This window comes from Helobdella robusta (assembly GCF_000326865.2).
Source record: "Helobdella robusta unplaced genomic scaffold HELROscaffold_78, whole genome shotgun sequence".
NCBI lineage: Eukaryota > Metazoa > Annelida > Clitellata > Rhynchobdellida > Glossiphoniidae > Helobdella > Helobdella robusta.
Window position 1 is genome coordinate 485,274 of NW_008705446.1, and position 20,003 is coordinate 505,276.

General features: G+C 32.7%; 1 protein-coding gene across 1 annotated transcript in view; it reads left to right on the forward strand.

Annotated features, from left to right (window-relative positions):
• Window positions 1–8,178: 8,178 nt before the first annotated feature.
• HELRODRAFT_90208 (hypothetical protein) overlaps window positions 8,179–20,003 on the forward strand; it is a gene marked incomplete at both ends in the record, with an annotated part of 98,069 nt that continues 86,244 nt past the window's right edge. The window contains one exon of the mRNA XM_009031712.1: window positions 8,179–8,302. Coding sequence (XP_009029960.1) covers window positions 8,179–8,302 — 124 coding nt within the window. The remainder of the gene's footprint in view (window positions 8,303–20,003) is intronic.

Here is a 20,003-nt window from a genome sequence, read left to right on the forward strand (position 1 = left end):
GGTTTCGATAATTTCTTGATGACCTTATTACAATATTCCAATATTTCTGAGTAAGTGAACAAAAATAAACTTAAACACACGCAGTAGCACACACACACAGAGACACACACACACATACACACGCACATATACACACCTACCTACAAACCAACACATAAAAATAAAAGTCTCAATGCATTCATAGGCATTCTAAACTCATTTATTCTAGCATCCTAATCCTGTTAACCACTGGGCCATCATCAGTCCCACACGTGCACACATACATTTATGCACACGCACATACGCACAAGTTCACGTACATCCATGCACACACGTGCACATTCACAAGTGCCCGGACATAAACAGTAAACACACACAGGCCAGCCACACAAACAAATGTTGCTTTATTTAAACGAACATTCAATTGCAGATAACCACAAATACATCCTCAAACAAACTAAAAAAAGGATAAGAAAGATACATACAAAATAATACAAATATAAATGCGAAAATATACATGTGCAAAGACACACACACACACACAAACAGATGCACCATCCTTCTTATCATCTTCAGTACTGCTTCTCATCCGTGTCGTTAACAAACAACCACCGAAGCAACGGAAAAAAGTTATGCAAAATTAATTACTCAAACAAGATGACAGCATCAGCAACAATGAAAACAGCAGCAACATAAAAAAAACATGCAGAAAACAATTCAGACAGATTTCAAAGTGTAATGTATGTTTGTATGTGTTTGTATGTTGGTGTATTTTTGTATGCTGGTGTGTTGAGTAGGTCTGTTGGTGTTTATATTTTCTGAGTTTGAATTTGTTTCTTTACAATTTGGCTATGTATTTCAAATGTTTAAAACTATGAATATTTTGTGTTTTTCAAATGTTCAAGTGTTTAGTTTATCTTTTAATTTGTTAGTTTAAGCTCTGTGGAGATTGTCAATATGTTTGTGTACGTGTGTTGTTTGTGTATTGTATACATTTAATCTGTGTGTATGTTTGTTGTTCATGTATTGCACACCTTCAACACGTGTGTATGTGTTTTGTTTGTGTATTGTACATATTTAGTGTACCTACCCTTGGGTACTGTGTGCTGTACACTTGAAGGTATCTGCGCCCAACTTTGCACAATACTCGATATGTTATTGGAGCGTGATGTTTTATTGTGCCTGATGAAGTGTTTGACATTCATAAAATCATAAAAACAATTTTGTACATCAACAACAACAACAACAGCACTACCACCACCAACATCAACAACAACAACAACAACAACAGCACTACCACCACCAACATCAACAACAACAACAAAAGCAAAAACAACATCAACAACGACACAATCGCAAGGAGCAGAAGACAATTAAAATTGTAATGTAACATGCATGTGTATGTCTTCATGTATAATTTGTATATGCGTGTACACAAAACGAACGTACAACACACGGAACAAATGGGCTTGTTTTACAGAAGTGATGGTGGGACGTACAACTTGAATGTTGCGTGGCATTCACGCATACGTTCACGCACATGTACAAACATGTTGTTCTCGTTGCGTGTATTGTCGCATTAAGTTTGTTGAGCGAAACGTGTTCGACGCGAATGTGTCGCCTGGTTTGTCACCGCTCTAACATTATTTATATTTTTCGTCCTTACACTTCCAATGTTCCACAAACGTTGTTGTTTCGTCGTTACTCTTGTTCTCGTTGTTGCTGAGATCGTTGTTGCTGATTATGTTAATCTTTACGAAATTATTAATTAAAAATTTTGTTTCAATTTCAAAGTATCTTCTCAGTGCACGAACTAGCTCAATCAGAAAAACCTCATCCTTCTCATCACCACACGCTGCCACACGACCCACCAACACTCTGATACCTGTTCCTTCTTCTTAAACACATTAATTGAAAATGCTTGCGTATACGCATATCTGCATGCAGACATACATACATACACACTCATACACACACACACATACATACACACACATACACATACACACACAAGTATACACACACAAACATACATACACACACGAACACACACACATACATCCAAACATATGTACGTTAATAGATGTACACGCCAATGACAAACACACACAAGCGTACACACAAAAACAAACATACAAACAGGCAAACTATACAACTGAGCATACAAGAAAAGCATACAAACATCACAAGATGGCTTGACCGATACGAAGAGTGTACGCGTAGCATCATTCTTAAGTTGTGTTCAGAGCTAGGCGGTGGATGTTATATTTCGTTTTCTTCTTGCCTGTGGTTCTATCTTACTTTGTATCGAACAATGCCCATGATTTCAGTTTTGTTTCACCGAGTAGTTCCAAGTTTATTAAATGTGTTGTTGTTGTTGCTGTTGTTGTGTTAAGTAATTGAAGGTGTGTTGTTGTGTTGTTGTTGCGTTAAATAAATAACGCTGTGATGTTTGTAAGTTTTCAGAGCGTTGGACGTTGCTGAATGTTCGTGCGTTATATATTTTTTTGTAATTGTGCCATATGAGTGGGCTTGCTCAACTTGCAGACATGCATCTGGATTGTTGCACGTTTGAGTTGTTAAAAATTATCGACTGTTGGTACATTTTATTTTTAACCAATCAATTTCGTCTTCGTCACAAGGTTCTGTTCTTCTTTCTATTACATCATGCCATCCATGTTTCGTATTTATTTGATTGTGTTGCTTCTGATTTTTTTCTTTTAAATAAAAATAACGTTATATTTTTTTGACAAAATTGTCATTACTACTTTTCACCATTTATCAATTCATTAATTCATTTCTTCATTCATTCATTCGTTCGTTCATTCATTCATTCATCCATCTAATTCATTCATTCAATGCCACTACACTGGTATGGTTGTGTTCGTGTTAATTTTTAATAAATTTTGTTGTTAATTGTTAATTTTTACACAAAACAACAAAATGAAATGCTTTCTGGCTGGCTGTTTTATTCCATTCAATGGTAGTTCTAAATATTCAAAGAAGCAAAACGAACGTGCACACTCTCGAGTATTGCTCAGCGCACTGAATTGAAGATTTAGACGTATAAAATAAAAAATCACTCACACACACACACACACACACAAACACACAAACACACACACATACATACACACACACAAGCACACACATACATACACACACACGTTCATATACATACATACACACACACACACGTACATATACATACATACATACATACAATCTTGCATAAATAAGCACGCACACACACACGCATATACATACATACAACCAAATATATAAACAGACACACGTACACACGCACCCACACATACATACAATCACATATATATATATATATATATATATAAACAGACACACATACAAATGCACATATACATACATACATGCATGCAAACAAACATACAATCACATATATATAAACAGACACACGCACACACACGCGCACACACACAAGTACATGCATGTATGCAGCCGCTGATATTTCATTGCTGGATATAAGAAAGGAGGAGGAGGAGGAGGAAGAGGAAGAGGAGGATGGAAGAGAGAGTGTGGCGTGCACACGTGTGTGTAGGGAGGAAGCAAGCGACATTATTCGTCTTATTTGTAATTAATAAGGAAAAGTTGAGCTGACATTTCAATAAGGAACATCGATTCGCCGCTACGTGTTGCTCTGAATATTTATTTTCTAATAATACATCTGTAGTTGTTTTACCATATTTAACATTTAATATTTTTGCTGGCTGACTGATATAAGAGTTAGGAGGACCTCGTTCAGCATATTGTTCAGTTCCTTGGTGCTTTTGTGTCAGTTGGATGTTGCTTCGTGAATGATGGTCATCCGCCGATACTGTTGAACTCATTTCTTGATAAAATTTTTCATTCGAACTGTTCAATAAATCATACACAACATCCAATTTGGAGGAATAATAAAATAAAAACTGATTTATTTTTGTATACAATCTGCTGGTTGTAATTTATTTTTATAGCATTTAGAGTTTATTTTTTATAGAATCAACCGATATATTTTATAAGTTTGTTGCTACGTTGCGCGGAAAATATAATTTTTTTAAAGAGAAAGAAAGAGGAAAAAAATCTTAAATAAAAAATTTAGAAACTCGTCCAGTGAGGTCATCATTCAACATGGTTGGAGGTTAGTCGGAGTGCAGTTTTTCATTCCAAGCGTCATTGCATCACTCACTTCGCCAATCATTCCATCATTAAATGAAACTTTTTTACTCCAGTTCTTCAGTCATCGCTACAACCACATTTTTAAAAATGTAGTTTAAATGATTTTTTTCTTTGATGAATAAAAGAATATCTTGAAATAAAAGTTCAATTTATTTATGTAATGTATAATTCAGTTGTATAGATTCGTAAACAAATGAAAACTGAAAGAAAACATGATCTTTTTAAAATTTTAAACTCAAAAATTTGCCGAAAAATTGATAAATTTATCAAACTTGTTATTAATTCTCTGAATATTTTCAATGAACTTTCTGCTACTACTGTTACATTCTTCTTAACTTCTTTTACCACAACCAAGATATTCTTTATCAAAATTATAATAGTTGTTCCAGTAAATATTTTAGCTACCTCTACTACTACTACTAATACTACTAATACTACTACTACTACTACTACCACTACTACTTATACAACTACAGTTGCACTTACTAATATTATTATTATTATTATAATATTATTATTGCTGTTGTAAGCTTTGACTCTCCTAATTACCAAGACCAACTTCAATGATTTTTATATATTTCCAACACCAGTTTTGTAGCTTCCAACGATCGTCAAGTGTTCGTTATTGGGTAGGTTCAAGATTCCCGATAGATGAACACAACTGCATCAAACGAAAACTTTGTTGAACGTTTATTTGAACACTAACAATTATAATGACACTAAACTAATCCAAGTAACTACATGAATCACAATTACGACTTCTCTTCAAACCTCGCTGCCTGACTTCGCTACTCCTGCCCCTTATATAGCTTCTAGGGTCTGAAAAGATTCTATGGTCTACAATCGATTGACAAATAGCGAGGATAACAGATATAACAAGATAACAATACTTAAATGAAACTAATCATATAATGCAATTCTATCACTTCAGCGCTAATAACATTATTATTATTATCATCATCATAAGTACTACTATTGTTACTTCTCTTACTACTTCCAACTCTACTTGTATTACTGCTAATCAAACAATCTGTTAGTATCATCAACAAAAATGCCGAAGTAAGTGAAATTAGATTTGATGATGTTGGTAAGGCTGTCACTACAGAATGGAAGTTTTCGATGAAACTCTGCAGCCCCTTTTTTCTATGAAGTTTGGAGCAAAATTTTAACTGCTATCCACAGATGGTTCTAAATTTTCAATCGATTGGATCGCGATTGCATTTTTTGGTGGCAGCTTTCAAGCTTGTGAAATTCTAGGTTCAACTCTTTTTTTGTTTACTGTAAAATAAAGGACTAAATGTTTTCCAACTACTCATCTAAAAAATGATTTGTTATTTTGTTCTAGAACCACTCAACTTTTTACTATGCGAAAGTACAAAAATTAAAAATTATGATGAATAATGTGGTTAAAACACATGCTGAATTTTTTAAAAATTAGAAACAAAAAATACGGTTGTTTGAATGCTGTTAAATGTATTGCAACTTTATTTACAATTATATACTCATTAGAATTGAATGGTAATTTATATAGTCTATTATGAAATAAAAAAGTTGAACATTTCAAAGACACAGCAACGCAACGCAGAGCAGGTTAAGTTAAAAGAAATAAAAATACAGAGGAGATCATTTCAAAACTCTTTCGAAACAGCCATATGCAATTTTAAATATTGTATAATAAATGCCTCATACTTTTTTATCATTTTGAAAATCCACTATTCATTAAATACGGAAATTAGACAATTTTATGTACCCTATTAAAAACATCTGTGTTATTTATGATTATGTTTCAAACATTATCAGTTCCATCGAAGCTTTCTCACGATTCAGTTTATTCTTTCTAACATGTATGGAATAGCTTAGCACTCAATTAAATTAAATGGAATTCTATTGGTTTCTGAAACCTTTTTCAAAATTGTCGTTTTTGATAATTAAAGTTTGTAAACAAATTTGTTGTGTATAATTTCATTGATGTATTTTACCCAGTTAAGTTTTCGATCTCTTTGTTTGTAAGTCACGAATAAATAATAATTAATTCGAACTAAATTTTAAACAATTTTCAATCACTTCATAGAATGAAAAGGCATATAAATTTTAAATTCTGATGACAGTAATTAGCGTTGGATTTTTTATGAACAAATATTAAACAGTTTAAACTTCATAAAAGTAATCTCTTCAAAGTTGGAAACGTATTTCAAAAGCATTCAAACATTTTGACATCTAGATCGTGGTGAATTCGACATCAAGTTAAGATTACAAATTAAATAATCAGCTTAAATATGAGAGGATTGCTCGACATCGTCCGAATGGACATTTACGTGAATGATGCCAAACAGGGATGTACTAATCACCGGATACCGTCAAGTCGATATTCCAATCGATACTTTATTAACCGGTTTTTACTATATCGACATAAACATCACCGTCAACGCTCGTTCGTTTTTTTTTTGTTATTTGTAGTAACTTCGTCGATATTGTTATTGATTTAAGAGTTTTTGGTACGTTTCTTCTCGTTCATTCTGTTGGCGAAAGTTTTTATACACTTCTTTCTGTCCATCACCACATAATTATCACCATCTTCATCACCATCTTCAACACCATCTTCATCACCATTTTGTTCACTTCAGCTTCCTCCACAACGGTCTACAAGTTTTGTAAAATAATCATCTGAAGCAATTTTGTAAAAAATGCATCGTTTCGCTATCTAACATATTGATGATTGATGGCATATGACGTTATGATTGAAGTCGTCATCATCGTTTCTCCATGGACATCATCCTCATTGTCAGCATCATAAATATTTGGCTACAACCGACAGAGCTAGCTACTACTGCTGCTGCTTCTACTTCCACTACCACAACTAGAAGTAATATAAGAAAAAAATAATTGATAAAAAAAAAAAAGTAATTATTGTAATAATTAAACAGTAACAATAATGATAACTCTTTTATTCAAAGTCAGGGTAATGGTAAAAACTATGGAATGGTAAAATAATGAAATGCCAATATAAGACCACTATGCTCACTACTCAATTCAAAATAAAAGTACAGAGCGATGAAATATATTCAAATTTATGTCATAAATAATAATAATAATTTTAATAATAATGATATTACTAATCCATATCAAATTTATGACTTTTGAAATGTTCGCACACCAATTTTTTTATATTAATTATGATAATTATTATTTATAATAATAATTACCGTATTAATAATAATATAATGATATTCATAACAACAACAACAACTGCAAATATTAATAATATTAATAAAAACAATAAAAACAATAATAATAATAATATTCAAGATGATAAGCATTATCCTAACAATTGTCAGCACCATCTCTTGAGAGAAACAAGCAGATGTCATGGATGACAATGACGTCATCGTCCATCATCATTTCTGTTCTCGCTATTGTTACCAAGAAAAATTTTTTTACAATTATTTAAAAATAAATTTTTTTTTCATCGCTGGTTTTTTTTAATAGTTGACGATAATTTTTCTACTAAGTTAGATCAAATTTTATTGAAAAATTAATAAAAAAAAACTTCAATTATGGAGGAATGGAAGATGGAAAATATTTGGCAAAAAATAACGAGGAGGTTGGTGACGACCAGATGAGAAAAACGATGAAAGAAATGTTTGCAATCAATCAATCATTTTCTCTTTAAATCTCGTGCGTAAATTTTTAAGACGATCGAAGACGAGTTTCTCAAAAATGATATTTCAAGGAAATTTTCTAAAAGATTTGCATTAGAATTCGCATTTTTTCAAATATACACAGAAAAAAAAGCATTTTCATACCAGTTAAAATCAATTAACCCCATTGCTGTTAGCCTATCAAAATGATCCTCATATCATATCATATCATATCATTCAATCAGAATAATCATAATAAAAACTAAATAAATAATAATAATAATCATCAGCATCAAATCAACCAATCAAAATTTGCCATCCATTTCCTCACCTCACATCACCATGACGACCACAAGCAGCCGAAGATAGGAAATTATTTGTTGGCATGTTGAGCAAACATCAGACCGAAGACAACATCCGGCAGATGTTCCAACCATTCGGATACATCGAGGAGTGCACCATTCTCAGGGATCAGAACGGAAACAGCAAAGGTCAGTCTCACGTCATCCCCATGTCCATCCATCCATTCATCTATCCACCCATCCATTCATCTATTCATTCATTCATTCATCCATCCATCCATCTTCTTCATTCGTTTTTGAGGTCACCTGGTTCGCTTGGGTCAGCTGATCTCCATTTCGGTCAAGTGACGATCTTTATTTAGTTCGCTTGATCTATATTTAGGTCGCTTGATCTATATTTAGGTCATTTCATCTATATTTAGGTTATTTCATTTATTTTCAGGTCATTTCAGTTACATTGAAGTCATTTTAATTATTTTATTTTATGCTATTTTCAAATTAATATTTTTGTGTTTGGATCCATAATTTTCCATGTCGCTATTTTATTCAAGAGAAAAAGTTTTTAATTCTCTAATTTCTTCTTGCAAATGAAAGTTATTGAGATTGTACGTGATAAGACATCCTTTATTTGAAAACTCTCCTGTTATTAAAAAAATGTAGCAGGTGTTAGGCTCTGCCGCTTGTTTTATAATTGCGAACTAACATGTCAATAATGATGAGGTCACGTTTAATTAGTTTGTGTTAGTACAAAATTAAAATATTCAAACACTGTCGTCTATTAATATTTTGTTGAAAGGTTTTCATCAATTTATAAAAAAACAAATACATTCAGTTGCAATTGTGTTTGTGATCGTTCAAGATATAATAATTGAAGGAAAATTTGTGAAAAGACAATAAACTTCACATAAATGTGACTAATGAACGCACACATACAAAAAAGTAATTGATATAGTGACGCTAACGAGTGTTAACTTATCATATCTACCTTATGGCAGTGATAAAATTTCACTTCATTTAACATGCAGTGCATTACGTTCTGTTGAATTTTCAAGCGACATTCATTTGAATTCTAGGAGTTTTTGCTTGCCAGGTTGGACAAACATTCAATCCATCGATTATATATTGATGTGGGATCAAGTGCAGTCGCGAGATGGAGATGATGATTGAGATGGGGATGGAGATGAGATGCGTCATGCGAATTTATTCCTTCCGCAGTCTGCTGTTTTTCCATCCATGAACAAACATTAGCACGCTTATCTTTATATTTGTGATGAAATATTTTGCGCCTGTATTGAACAAAAAAAAATGTGAATAAGTGATGGAAAAAAATAATGAACGAGTGGATAAATTATTGAATGAACAAATAAATAAAAGACGAACAAAAACTCTATTTACTCAAAGAAGGAGAGAATGCACGAACAAAAACAAACATAGAAAAAAAACAAATAAGGAATAAACTACAGTGATTGAACGCCTGTATACAAATCCATTGCATACAAATAATGAAACTCACGCATACATTATTACATCTTTACTTGAAATATGCTTTAAAAGGATTGCATTTAAGGATTTGAAAATAGTCTGTTTTTTTCAACTGGCATAATTTTTTTTCAATTCTGATGTATTTCAGTTCACACAACCAACTTAGTTACTGTCATTTCGTCACTCCACGAACTGTCCATCAGCTTTTTTTTCAACTTTGTTCTCATACAAAATTTGAACGTTCGTTATTTCATTTTACATATAAAAGAACGCAGTACCAAGCATTTCGTGTTTTCAGACTCTTGTTTTTGCTTCAAATGTGTTGGACGGAAATGATGTGATTCTGTGAAGAAGGCCCATCCTGATTCTCAATTTCACATTTCATTCCACCAATTATAATCATCATACAATCATTCCATGAATCCAAATTAACTCTGGTGATGATTAAAATGATGAAACAAAAAGATGAAGATCACGTCAGTAATGATGGGACCATGAAAAAAATGCACTATAAAAAAGATGACGACAATTATGAACAATGCATCATTTTTGCGTGATGGATGGATGGTGGATGCATTGTTCGCCTGACGTAGACTTATTTGTACTTTCCCGAAAAAATGTTGGCACTATCTGCAATAACACGCACAGACTTTCAATAACAAAATTTAGCTCTGGGAAAACCTTGGTATTGTTGATTTTTGATTGTTTGTTGCAAATGATAGTAAATATATATATGTATAATTTATGAAATAAAACAAAAAATAATCGATTAATAAGAAAGTTTTTTAATGGATTTACGTTGTGGTGTTTGTGATAATTTGCTTTCACTGAATTCATAGAAGCAAAGAGAAAAATGATCACTGTCGTTAAAGTTAATTTAGATTTCTTTTTTTGCCCAGATAAAAGGTTTTTATTAATGAACATTTTTTGGATGAGTAAAACTTCTTCGCAAATGTGTACATTGAATTTCATAGTGACACTTAAATGATGATTTGAGTTGAAGCGTCATTTTTATGTTATGAATGCTATAGTTGTCGAATGATTTGCTTTTTATATTGACACGTGTCAATTGCAAATTATATCAAATCTATTTAGTGAACTCTAACAATTTTTAATGTAGAAGGTCTGTAAAAATATGTTTGTTTTTTCACAAAATTTAACTTAATTTCAGTTTGGTGAGCAGAGTGTCATTCAAATTTAAACATGATGCAATAAACGATGAGAAAAAACTGCTTTATTATCAGTTTTTCTGAACATAATCCTGCTTTAAATAATTATACTTTAGAACGCTTAAACTTATATTCTACTAGTGTAATTGTTTGTTTATTCGTCTATACGTGCACGCACATTCTGCAATCCGACAGACGTAGGTTGAAGTTTAATAACACCATTCATAAAAATTATTGACACATTTGCAGCCAGCCAGCCAGCCAGCCAGTCAGTCAATATATATACATCAGTTAAAGGGTCTGCCATGGAAGATTTTTTAATTGAATTTTCACAATGCAAACGGAGGACATTAAATGTGTGCGCTGCGGTGGATTCATTTTGTTTGGATGCAATTTATCAGCTGGATCATATCCGCAGTCCGGAAACGTCAAAATTCTTCAAAATATTTTGATCGATGGAAAACTTTGCATCTGCTCGAGAATGGTTTGGGAAGTTTTTCGGAAAGAGTTTTGCTTATGCACTTTTGTTCTTCATATGAAAGTTTCTGTGGAATTAATTGAGTAGAATATATTAATTTTTTAAAATCTATGAATGAATGAATTCGATGTATGAACTAACGAACGAATGAACGAACGAACGAACGAACGAACGAACGATCGATCGAACGAATGAAGGAATGAATATTTTGTTATTTTTTATAAGTCCCAACTTTGGAGAAAATTTTTGGATAACTATATAAATATATATGTATGTGTGTATGTTTATACCAAGATTTTTTTAGGTTATTTATAAGACGCTTTTATAAGGTCTCAAATGCGCTTGCTTAATAAAAGTTAATTTAAAAAATGTCATTAGCTCTCTCCCTCTCTTTTTCTTTCTCTCTCTCTATATATAAGTCTGGTAATCATCAGATATGATTTCGCATTCTTCCCTCTTAGAAGCGAGATAGCACGCGAAAACGCTGTTCGCTTCAGTCAGCTCTTCGCTACGCATCTTCCTCCATCTTCATCTTCGTCGTCTTCTTCTTTTTCTTCTTCTTCTTCTTTTTCTTCTTCTTCTTCTTTTTCTTCTTTTCAGCTTTTAGAAGTGAAATTATTCATTTTCAAGCAAGTTTTCAGTTTTGAAATTCTCAGTTACAACGTTATAGAACAAAACTTTATAAAAATATGCGCCTGTGTTTAGTGTTTACGTTTTATATGTAGGCTCAACGTTTCAGAATATATTGGAATTCATTTGATTAACTGATTCATGTGTGACGAAGGGCACCGGTGTCAAACTTGATTGAACGCTTGTTGGATACGTTCATCATGTCACTTGTACGCACGCACGCGTCAGTTTTAATATACATGCATACATATAAACTTTATATATATATATATAATGTAAATTTCTAATATACTATTATTACTACTATTATTGGTGTGTAAACTTTATATATATATATATATATATATAATGTAAATTTCTAATATATTATTATTATTATTATTATTATTGGTGTGTTTGTATGCGTCCTTCAAAAAGATCTCAGAGACGCTAAGTATTATTGCAGTACAATGCGTAGCACTTAACTAAAGCAATGCAATGAATGGAGAGAAGAAGACATTAGCACGGGTAAGCTCGGACAAAAAGATGGTGCTTCAGCCTTTTACGAAATTGAATAACATACAACGAAGGATCATAAAGGTCTCTAGGCAAACCATTCCAAACAGCAAGATCCATTACGGAGAAAATCCTTTGACCAAAAGCCAAGTTTGTGTCAGGTTCAAAGAGCAAACCTGAATTGTCAGAGCGCAATGTTTGACTCTTATGTATTGAAAATTTCCAATGCATGCTGTTTCCATGCAACTGTATTATACATTAGTCCTGCACCATATTGGATGCTAGCTTTTCCTTTTCCAACACGAACAATTTGTTTTCTCTTCAAACGTTTTGTTTGACTCATTTCAAAAGTCTCATCCGCATGTGTTTGAGTATGAAAAGTCTGAATGGCTAGTTGTTTATATAATTTAAAATTTTTTTAAATGTTTTTAGATTTTTGTTGATGTTTATGTTTTGGTTTTCGATACAAAAGCTCAAATATTTTTGTAAACAGAATGGTTGTTTTAGTAATAGAATTGACGATTTGGATCGGAGTAGCAGATTAATCTTACCGTAATCTATCCAAACATTTTGTTTTTTTTTTATAAAATTGAAGCACTAAATGAATTACTCATTTTTTTATCATATTTTAAATTCATAATATTTTCAACTTCAGGAAATTGTTGAAAACTTTTGCAAAAGGCATTTCAAACCATCCTTCAAGTTTTTAATAATAAATTTAAATTTTTTCTTCCAAACATATGTTAAGAATACATTGCTGAATAAATTTCAAATTTTTGTTTTTGAACAAAACAGAGCAAAAATAAAAAAAAAATAAAACATTTGAAGAACATAAAAATTCGTTCAATAGTTCAATTGTATGCCTCAAACTACATCGGTCTTCTTGTTGCATCTGCAAACATTTCAAAATGCATTTCTATGTTTGCACGTACGGGTAAACATGAATACGCCAGCACCAGCACATATATACAGAAGTGTGGTTACGGGCATTGGTGCTCAAGTCCGTCCCCACAATGTAAAATTTGCCAAAATTAACGAAATTCAACCAAATATCTGTATAATTGTAACTATTACAGCTTTCAGAGAATAAAATTGTGTTGAGTTTAGCAGAAAACCGCTCTAAAATCTGTTAGTGCTGTCTGGTTGCCAATTTAGGTTTATGTGACTTGTTCACATTTGAAATTATTATTCATTAATAATAATATTGGATCACGATATTTTAAACATAAATTAATATTTTTCAATTAATATTATATTAATGAATAATAAATATCAGCATACATACATTAAAAAGCTGAAGTGATACGCTGCTGCTAATAAATTTTCCTCTCAGGTTTCAACCACCTCACCGATTAATTGTTATCTCAATGGCATTATGTAACGGTAAATACACTCTGGCACTGCTAACAAACGTGAAATCCAAATTGGCATTAATAAGTAGATGGGTAAGGAAGATGGGTTTTCATTGCTTCGTCAGTGAGCTCTTGGTATTCCGACTTGATGCTGATCCAGTAAAAGGAAAGTGATGATGTATTTTCATTTTCAAATATCAATTTTAGGTGTTGGTCAGCAGCAAACTCCAAAATTTTATCTTCCAACTTAACAGTCAAATTTTCCTTATGTTCAACAAAATATTTCTGATCAGTGTCTTTCGAAAGATTGAATATTGAAGCTGGATAGTTAACTGGCCACTCGTCCTTTCGCGTTATCACATTGAATGTTACTTATGGTCATGCATATGCATTCGTGAGCTTGCTTGCCTTCAAACTCATCTGCTAGTACAAATAATGACTTTTTCAATTGCCTTGCTATCCCAGTTATGAATTTTCTCAATAATTTTAAAATTTTTTGGAACCTCGCCGCTGACCACCACTTTGAGAAGCACTGGTCTAATGATTAAGTACAAGTAACAACGCATTTAAATTGCTGCAATTTCTCAATGAATTAATATATTTATCAACATATGCGTCTATTCGCGTTTGTCTCCTTCGTGTTAGTTTGTGCGTTCGTTCATTTGTTTGTTCGTTCGTTCATTTGTTCGTTCGTTCGTTTATTTGTTCCTTTGCATGTTATTTGTAGAAGTTTTTGCAGTTTTGATATTAAAACGTTTTTCTTTAACGGATTGATTATATCAAGTTGTGTGCATTATAACAATATATCAAATTCATAACTCAGAAAATAAATTTCTTTTATGGGGTTCAAAAAATGTCGTCATCGTTCAGTGGTTTCTAGGAAATATAGATTTTATAATTATCTTTTTTCCTTTTTCTTCTGCAGTTTTACGGCTTTTTAGCACTGATAGCCCATCTTAATTTTCATAATTCAAACTTGAAAATAAAATGTTAAAATAAACTTAAAAACTTAGAAGTTTCTCAAATTCAATTCATTACTGAATAGTTGTTGAAGGAAATGAATATTATTTTCATTCATATTTTTCAAATAAATTTTGCCCAACAACTCTTGCATTTCAAAAATTACTCAAAATGATTACAAACTTTAATCTAATCCATTCTAATCCATTACTTAAATTCTCCGTTGGCTCTTCTTGACCAAAACTTCCTTGCTAACTGACATACATATCTGGTGCTATTTTTTGATAACTTTTGTTAGTCATTTACAAAAAATTCAATATATTGATTTCGAATTACAATCAGACTCAGTCATAAAATAGCTGACCAACGGTTCACAAATATGTTCAGCTTCGTACGCATGCCAAAGCGTTCCCCTCCACTTATTTATGTCTGATAATATCGTCATTCTTCATTCTTTAGTACTGTTTAGTTTCAGCTTTTTGTCACTTGAAAACAAAAGATAATATAAGATCATTCAAAAAATTGAAAATGTTTGCAAGAAATTTTTTTCCATGTCCTGTACGTGAATTTTAAATTTTAAAAATTATACAAGTTATTCTCTCCCCTCTCTCTCTCTCTTTTTTTTTCTCTCTCTCTTTTTCTTTCTCTCCCTTTCTTTCTCTCTTTTTTTTTCTCTCTCTCTCACTCTGTGTGTGTGTATTTTGTGTAATAATTTTTTATTAATGCACGATGGTCTGAATATTTGTGTTAGCATATTCTCGATTTTGTATGTTTTTGGATTAGAAGGTCTCCATTTCGTATCAATTGAACGATCGTGAGCATGGCAATGTTTGCTTGTCGTTCATGTTTGCACATCATATTGCGTGTCGTGCGATTGTGCATGCACACTACAGTGCATTCAATGCATGCATGCTTCTGTGTACGTATGAATGAGTGTTTGTTTGTGTGTGTGTGTGTGTTTGTGTGTATGTGCGTGTGTGAGTGTGGGTGGGTGTGTGTGCGTGTGGGTGGGTGTGTTTGTGGTAGATGGCAGATAATATTATATTTTTCTCTCTTTCTGCAAGAATTTGGTTAGTAGGAGTTTCTAAGTGCGTGTTAGTGTATGTTATTTAGACCACGTGCATCTATAAACGTATAATTAAATGTAAGCGAGTGTGGATCTGTGTGGCTGTGTGGTTGTGTGGTGGTGTGGTTGTGTGGATGTGAGGATGTGTAGATGTGTGGTGGTGTGAATGTGTGGTTGCAAAGATGTTCAGTCCTGTCTGATTCATGTGGCGTAGGCGGGTGCATCCCCCGATAAGAATGGAGTCAGTTTCAGATTATATGCATCTGTTTATTACCTCAATGCTCTTGTTACAAGTCTTGTGGTGGAGTGTTAGGTTGTGCTTTCCGAGATGTTTTCTTACTTTTCTTACAAAAAATCTCGATTGGCTAGCTGTATGTAAATATTGAGTAGGAATGTTTGTGTGTTTGTATATACTTGCTTGTGTATTAATATTTTTGCCGAATATGATGCAATGAAATGGTTGAGTGAAGATATGCGTTAAGTGGTATCGTTCGCACATGAAAAAATGATTTATGGAGGGCGGTTGTTTGTGCCATCAATTTTTTATTCTCCCACTTCTTTGCTATACTTCTTATAATACACAGATGTTAGCACTCATGCGTGATGTCAATAATTTTAGACACCACACACACACACACACACACACACACACCACACACACCACACACACACACACCACACACACAGCTTATATTGTAGCGAGGACGGCTTGTAAAAAAATTGTTTATACCTTATTTAAGTTTTACCACACTGTAAAAAAAATAGTTCAAATCATGGGAGCAACGGCTTGCATGGTTTGATTTGTTTCATTATTTATTCGACCTATGAAGATTAATGTATGTATATAATTAATATATGTATATATATTTTTTTTATTTCCTTTTTTTTCTATTTTTTAATACATGTATATATATATATTTATAACAGTTTACATGGCATGTTCCTTTCATTGTATTTGTGTTGTGTGTCCCTGGACGAATGATGCAGTCAACAATAGCAAAGCAATAAGAGCGGTGCAAATTAAAGAGGTTCCAAAACTTTCAACAAATTTGAATTAACTCGCGTTGGTGCAATGCATCAGCCTCACTGATGTTCGATCACTTTTCATTGTCAGTTCAATCAAGTCCATTTTATACATGCCTTTAATAATTTCGTACTTTCTGTTTTACACATATTATATGGATATAAAAATTTATTCATTTAAATTTTAATATATTTCAGTTACATTTTTTTTTGTATGAATTTTTAGTTACGATGCATCTCATTCGCTTAATAATAAATTTTACAATGTTCTTCAATTAATGCAGTTCGAATAATTACAGGCTTAATTTTATATTTAAATTCATTTCTAAAAACAAATTTGTGTGAAATTAAAGCAATATCGGTTGTTAATTTTATGTCTTAAATTAAAAAAAACTCGAATTGATGTTACAGCGTGATCTTATTTGAAGACATGAACAGTTGTGAGCACCGCATGAAATCGTGGTATTTTAAAGAGAACGGGCACTTCGTTTCTAGCAGCATTCAATCACATTAGCTGCAACAACGTCTTACAATTTTTTTGAAATCTGAAGTCACTTTTTCAAATTTCCTCACAACCGTCATTGAATGTTCTCGACCCGTCAAAAAATAGTTATCCATCATCTAGGCATGAAACATCACACGAAAACCACCTGTAACGGCATGTTTCGTGAATAATTTTGTACACACTCGCACACTTCACGTATGCAACCTAAATAAATAATAATAAATAAATAAAAATATTATTAAATAAACAATTAAAAAGTTCAGTTGATTTTACACGATGTAACCATAAAACAACTATTCATTTCTAACTTTTAATCACTATTTTTGGTGATTCAAATAAAACAAAATGTTTCGCCTGTTCAATAGTTGAATAGATACAAGCAATTGTGTACACTGTAGGCACATATGCAATAAACAATACTAAAACATCAGTCGTTGTATTGAAGTTGCTCCATCTCAATAAGTATGAACACAAACACGGACGAACGAACACGCAGCGACTGCATTGACTGCATGGAGCGACACGTGATGAACGCAGAAGTTTGTGGCTCGTGGCAGTCTCTTTATTGCTTTCTTGTGTACAGAAATTATTTTCCTGCTCTCTTAGGGCTGTTCGAGTGCATTTGCTTACGTGTATCTTGGCTTTCTGTGCGCATGCATGCTTATATTCCTATACTCGTGCACATTTTTATATTCAAACGTATAGACATGCAAATTTATTTTCATAGAGTTATTTAAATCATTTTATTTTACGCATGTGCAAAAATGCCTCCTCCAATTTAAAATGATTAGCCACATCTGTACGACAACACACGCAACGAACAGTACGGCGCAGAAGTACTTATCTTATCTATTAATACAAGCACGTGTGGGCCACTTGACGTTCGTCGGTGTCAACTTCTGCTGATATCTTCTCGCACACACTTCACGTACGCGCGCGGAACTCTAGCTTACATCATTTGCATACAGGCAGGCCTCGTTTCTAGAATATGTAGAATATAAACAAGTCGCATATGGTCACGTATATAGCGCTTTTATATGTGACATATCTTAGAACACTACATTTGTTTAAAAGTAATTCCACGTTGCAAGCAAAACTTACAACATCCACACCTGCATACAAATCACATCATTCACTGTGTCATCATCATTCAGAACACACAAAAAGAACACACACAAAAATCGTCATCTTACACATACAGACCATACACACACACACACACACACGCGCGCGCGCGAACAAGCTAACATGCACACAAACGCGTTAGGTATTCAGAAGGCAGACACGCACAGACCTAATCCAACTCATAATGCTATCGACATTCGTGTTGACACTCAATCACTTGCACACATGTTCGTTCACATTCATTAACGATTCTTTCATAAACGAGGGTAAACAATTAAACGTGCTCCAGTTCTTCCCAGCACGGAGATGTCATTAAATGAATTGTTAACGAAACCATTCCAGGCAATTGTTCGCCTCTCAATCATTCGCTGTCCCGCATATCAATTTCAAATTAAAAACTCGGTTATAGTGCAACGTTCGATGTACAATAATACAATTCTCAAATACGAATTAATAAACGGTATTGTTTTATTTATTTCAGTAAGTCACTGCACAATGTATGTGTGTATGATAGGATACATAAATGCTTTGTTGTATAAATGCGTTCATGGTTTGCAGTAAAGATTGTGTAATGTTTGTGATTGCGTATCATGTGCGTTGCGTGCCTACTGCATCTTAATTTACAAATGCAAGTTGGACCCACACGTGACGAAAATCAACGTTGAAATTGTAAAATAAGTGAATTATGTTTTGGTTAGAAATAATTAGACCACAAAAACTTACCTACCATTCCTAATCAACTGCATATTTTCTGAAGATTATTAAATAGTGGTTCGCAATTTATAACTGATCCTATGAGGAATTTTAAAAGAACGAGATGTAATAGTAGATGTTCAGGATGATCCGAAATAGAAAAAAATGAAAAATTTCTTCCCCCTCAACAAGCAGTAATAACATTTTTATTGTTTTATTGGACAAACACTTGAGAACCTTATAGGAACTGCACTTGCACTCGCATCCATCATTCATGATTCATTACGTGCAACACCGTTCCACGCCACACGAAACCATACCACACCACACGATACCACACCACACGATACCACACCACACGACAGCTTCACATGCAGTCTCCAAATGCAAGTATATCTATACGCTTATATACAATCACATATGAGCATTAAATATAGGTAGAAGAATCCATTCAAATTACATTCCAAACCTTTTTACGACCACACTAAAAAACATACAAGTTTCATTATTAAAATTGCAACCGAAAAAAATTTTTTTATAGAAATTATTATATGTTTTTTGTAAAAGAAAAAATGTAAAAAATGTAGACTTATCATTACTAAACCACATACATACATACATACATACATACACACATACATACATACATACATACATACATACATACATACATACATACATACATACATACATACATACATACATACATACATACATACATACATACATACATACATACATACATACATACATACATACATACATACATACATACATACATACATACATACATACATACATACATACATACATACATACATACATACATACATACATACATACATACATACATACATACATACATACATACATACATACATACATACATACATACATACATACATACATACA